This window comes from Eurypyga helias, unplaced genomic scaffold (genome assembly GCF_000690775.1).
Source record: "Eurypyga helias isolate BGI_N326 unplaced genomic scaffold, ASM69077v1 scaffold47771, whole genome shotgun sequence".
NCBI classification, from domain to species: domain Eukaryota; kingdom Metazoa; phylum Chordata; class Aves; order Eurypygiformes; family Eurypygidae; genus Eurypyga; species Eurypyga helias.
Window position 1 is genome coordinate 1,608 of NW_010233678.1, and position 4,120 is coordinate 5,727.

Here is a 4,120-nt window from a genome sequence, read left to right on the forward strand (position 1 = left end):
AATGGGAACCTAATTAAATCACTTTGAAAATGCCAAGCACTGGACAACATCATGGCATGGAGAGGGTGTGGTAGGAGTATGGCTTTTACTCTTCCATATATTGAGGCATGCACATGTCATGACGTAGTAATAAAACAGGGTAAACACAAGGGGAAATGCAACACCTTCCAATCATTTCCAGCTTCATCTGATAAATTCCCGCTGGAAAACACCAGCTGCTGTGAAGAAAATTAACTCTATCCAAATCAAAACCAGCACAAAAACGTTACCATTCATGTTTTCTCTTCACTACTTAGAGTGAACAAAAATGTCAGAAATGCATTTCCCCTTGCACCCTACCCCTGCTTGGTGTTCATCCGTCTGTCTGCTGACCTGCCAGAAGTGCTTGGACACCAAGGGCCCCACACCGACGTGTGAATGCTGACTGAACCTGACACTGCTGCTCTGAGCTGCACCTTCAGCAAACAGCCCCCAGCTGTACTCCACAAATCACATAGGTATCAGTGTGTTCAACAGGGCTGGAGAGGCCCTCAACACCCTGCCTGGTAGGATTCGGTTTTAACAGTTTTCTTGAAACATTCTCTATCCTAGTTGTTTTCAGCATCTATGGTGAAAACAAAATCATGATATATTTCTTTGCATACAGGTCTTAACAAAACCAATTGCGACAGGTCATTATTATAAGCTGTCATTAGTGGGCTTTTGATAATACAAAAAGCGTGGACCAATGATCTCTGCTTCTTCTCTTGCTTCATCCCTAACCAAATAAACTCAAATACACATTTGTAAATTTATGACATTGTGAATGACTGGTAGATGATTGATGCAACTTTGGGTCCTGTTTTTGTAAACATTCTGTGCAAACAGTATACACTAGCTTCATGAAGAACTAAAACTTACTGGAGAAGGCCTCTGCCACTCAATTCTCAATGTCCAAAAGTAAGATTTTCACAAGCCATTACTGCTAACATTATATTGGGTAAAAAGATAAGGGAGAAATGCACACAAAAAAAGGGATTATGCCCATGGACAAACTGTTGTAGGCAGCAAAAGTGAGAAGTACCACTGCCATGGCCAAAAGTACCTGTTGAATGTCTTCCCAGTTTCAGCATCCGCAGGGCTCTGAGCAGTCTCAGCACCTGGACAATGCGCCCCACGTTCTCCAGTTCCTGGGAGCTCTCCCCACCACACAGGCTCTCCACTAGCAGGGTGATGTAGAAAGGTAAAATAGCAAGGAGGTCTATGATGTTTGCCACACTTCTTAGGAACCGACACCGATCCCGTGCACACAGGAACCTCAGAACAAACTCCACAGTGAACCACGCAATGCAGAGGTACTCTAGGGCGTCCAGTAGTGGTGGTGCCAGCCAGCTTAGCTCTACTGAAATCAAAGCCATGTTGGCAATGGACACAACAACAAAAGCCATGGACAGAGTGCCGAAAGTCCTGGCTGCTGCAGAGGAGCCGGGCTTTTCCAAGACTTCCCAAAGTTTCTGTCTGACACTGGGACAGAGGGTACCAGAAAAGTCCTCTTCCTCATCTTGGGCATCCAGTTCTTCTGCATCTTTTTTGATGTCTAAGGCTTCACTCAACTCCTTCCTCCTGAAGTACCTGCCCAGAACACACACCCCCCACCATGAGATTTTTAATACCAGTATGTATAAGTTTTGCTTATCCCCTACCATGTGAGTTATAAGAATACACATTCATTAACATATACCTTATGCCAGCTTAGAAAACCCTGATCTCAAGCATACAGTTGATGGCTTTCATAAGAACCATTGTTTCCATTGACCTGACACCTCCCTCATTTCATGTCAGGGACAGTTCCTATGTGCACAGCAATATTATTCTGATATCATGTTTTTTATATGGATCATGCTGGCTACAGTAGAATCTGCTGGATGACTACCATGGATTCTTGTAAGCTATCACAGAATCATAGAACGGTTTGGGTTGGAAGGGATCTTAAAGACCATCTAGTTCCAACCCCCCTGCCATGGGCAGGGACACCTTCCACTAGACCAGGTTGCTCAAAGCCTCATCCAGCCTGGCCTTGAAGACAGCCACGAATGGGGCACAATCCTGGCAGAACCAGACACTCTGTCTCTAAATGGTCCTCAGTTTTATTAATTACGCTGCATTTTTATTACATTGGTGTGTATCTGCAATATTAAAAGGGAAGGCATAATAAAAGTTCATGGATGAAGTTCTGATCAATACACACTAAGATGACAAGTTATCTTACTTCCATTAAATATATAGGTCCTTACACAACAAAGTTGCAGAAGCATCTGTGCCAAGTAAAACTTAGAGATCATAAATGCATAGCTGAGTGTTTTCTTAGGGTATGAGTGTATTTACAGAAAAATTTAATGAAACAAAAACATTGCTAAAGTACACAGAAAAAAAGGTTTTCTTTCACATCCGTATTTCTTGACTGCTGCAAATCTCAAGCCTTAGACAGAGGTGCTGTGCAAGTTTGCCTTCATTTGATACAGTTACTCCAAAGAGCTCTGTAGTTTCTTGTACCACCAAAGAAGTAGGAGCTTTCCATTACACCTACCAGGGAAGGAAGAAAGGGAAGAACTAGGATCCAGCTCTCTCAGCTGCAGAATTGGACCATGCTGGGGTAGGGCAACTCTAGTATACTTGTGGGGTGGGGTTGCTTCTTTGTTTCTTTCTAATAATTTTGCTTTAGATAAATAGCAGTTATAGTCTTTAAAGAATTAATTTCTTCAGTACCAAAAACCAAACCACTAACCCTAAAAATGGTGGCAAAAATTTAAAATTAACTGCAAGAAGAATTATCAGAAGTGTCTTGGGGGTGGTTCAGTAGAAACCCACCTCGTTTCTAAGCTGCCTGTTACTATCTGTCTCCAGTGAGCCATGTTCCCACTGTTGCTGCCCCCTCCCTGTTAGCTGCTACATCCATGTGCAATGCTTCCCATCACAGCTTCTCTTGGAGCCATGCCACCCACACTCAGCCTAGCATCTGACCACCCCCCTTCTGCCTCTTCAGTTTGGATCTGGAAATCCTCCAGAAGAAGTAGTGCAGGGTGGGGAGGCTCCAAACTCTCCCAGCATCACGCCTGACTTCACATCCCATCTTTTTAACTAGGATGACCCCAAGTTTGATGACTGAAAGGATATCTCTCCTTTCACAACTACTTTCATCTCCAGCATTGTCTTTTTCAAACATTTTGAGCTGGTAGGGCCAGTCTGAAGCCTGTACAGGATGACAGAGATCCTGCTCCTGTTAGGGTCTCACTGTCTTGACCCCACCGCCACCCATCCATCTCTAGAGCAGGATTCAGGGCTGAACTCGTTCAGCTTTGAGCATGCTTTTCCCAATGCTCTGCTACCTAACCTACCCACACTGCTAGATCTCTCAGCTGTGTGTCCCTGCACACAAGTCAACGCTGAGCTCACCCAGCCCACAATCCTGTGTGCCACAACTTCCCACAACTCACCGGTCTCTGCAGCAGGACAAACCCCAGTACTGGATCTCTTGCAGGAAGGAGAGTGCACAAAGCTGCTCCATCACATGTAGCCTCCCTGTCTGGTAGTAATTCAGGATGTAGTGAAATGCCTGTGAGCTACGGTCGAAGAAATACTCATTCTCCACGAGGTTGGCATCATCACAAAGCTCAAGGAGGCCAGAGGCTACATCCCGGGCAGCAGAGACCACTACAGCCAGTTTGCCCAGACGGGTGTCAGGGTAGCAAGACAAAGTTTGCTGGGACATCACAAAGCGGCTGCCTCCGACGTTGATAGTAAAGCAGTCCAGGGAGGGAATGACCTTCTGGAGCAGGGGCCCCTGCTCTTCCTCACTGGAGAAAACACTGGAGTCCAGGGAGCCCAGGGATGTGCTACTCCCTGGTTCCTCCAGGGATGCTTGGGAAGAGAGAGACATACAGCAGGGAGGCGACTTCATCCTGTAGCTGCCAGCAGCAGCCCACACTCTCCTGGATGGAAAACACAGCAAAGCTGCAGGGAAGACTGCCCCGCGGGGGGTGGGGGGCCGGGCCAGCCTAGCAACGTATGGCTGTGCTGTGGGTACCGGCCCGGGGACCCTCACCGTCCCTGCTGCCTCGGAGCGGTGCCCCCATCTGAGCCG

The 4,120-nt window shown here is 46.5% G+C and overlaps 1 protein-coding gene across 1 annotated transcript; it reads right to left on the minus strand.

Moving 5' to 3' along the window:
- Positions 1 to 1,084: 1,084 nt before the first annotated feature.
- KCNV1 (potassium channel, subfamily V, member 1) lies at positions 1,085 to 3,958 on the minus strand (the record flags this gene model as incomplete). The annotated part of the gene is made up of 2 exons (XM_010161789.1): positions 3,474 to 3,958; positions 1,085 to 1,611 (listed from the first exon to the last, which is right to left on the minus strand). Coding segments are annotated over exons 1-2 (991 nt in total), but the record flags the coding sequence as incomplete, so codon positions are not given.
- Between the last annotated feature and the right edge of the window lie 162 nt (positions 3,959 to 4,120).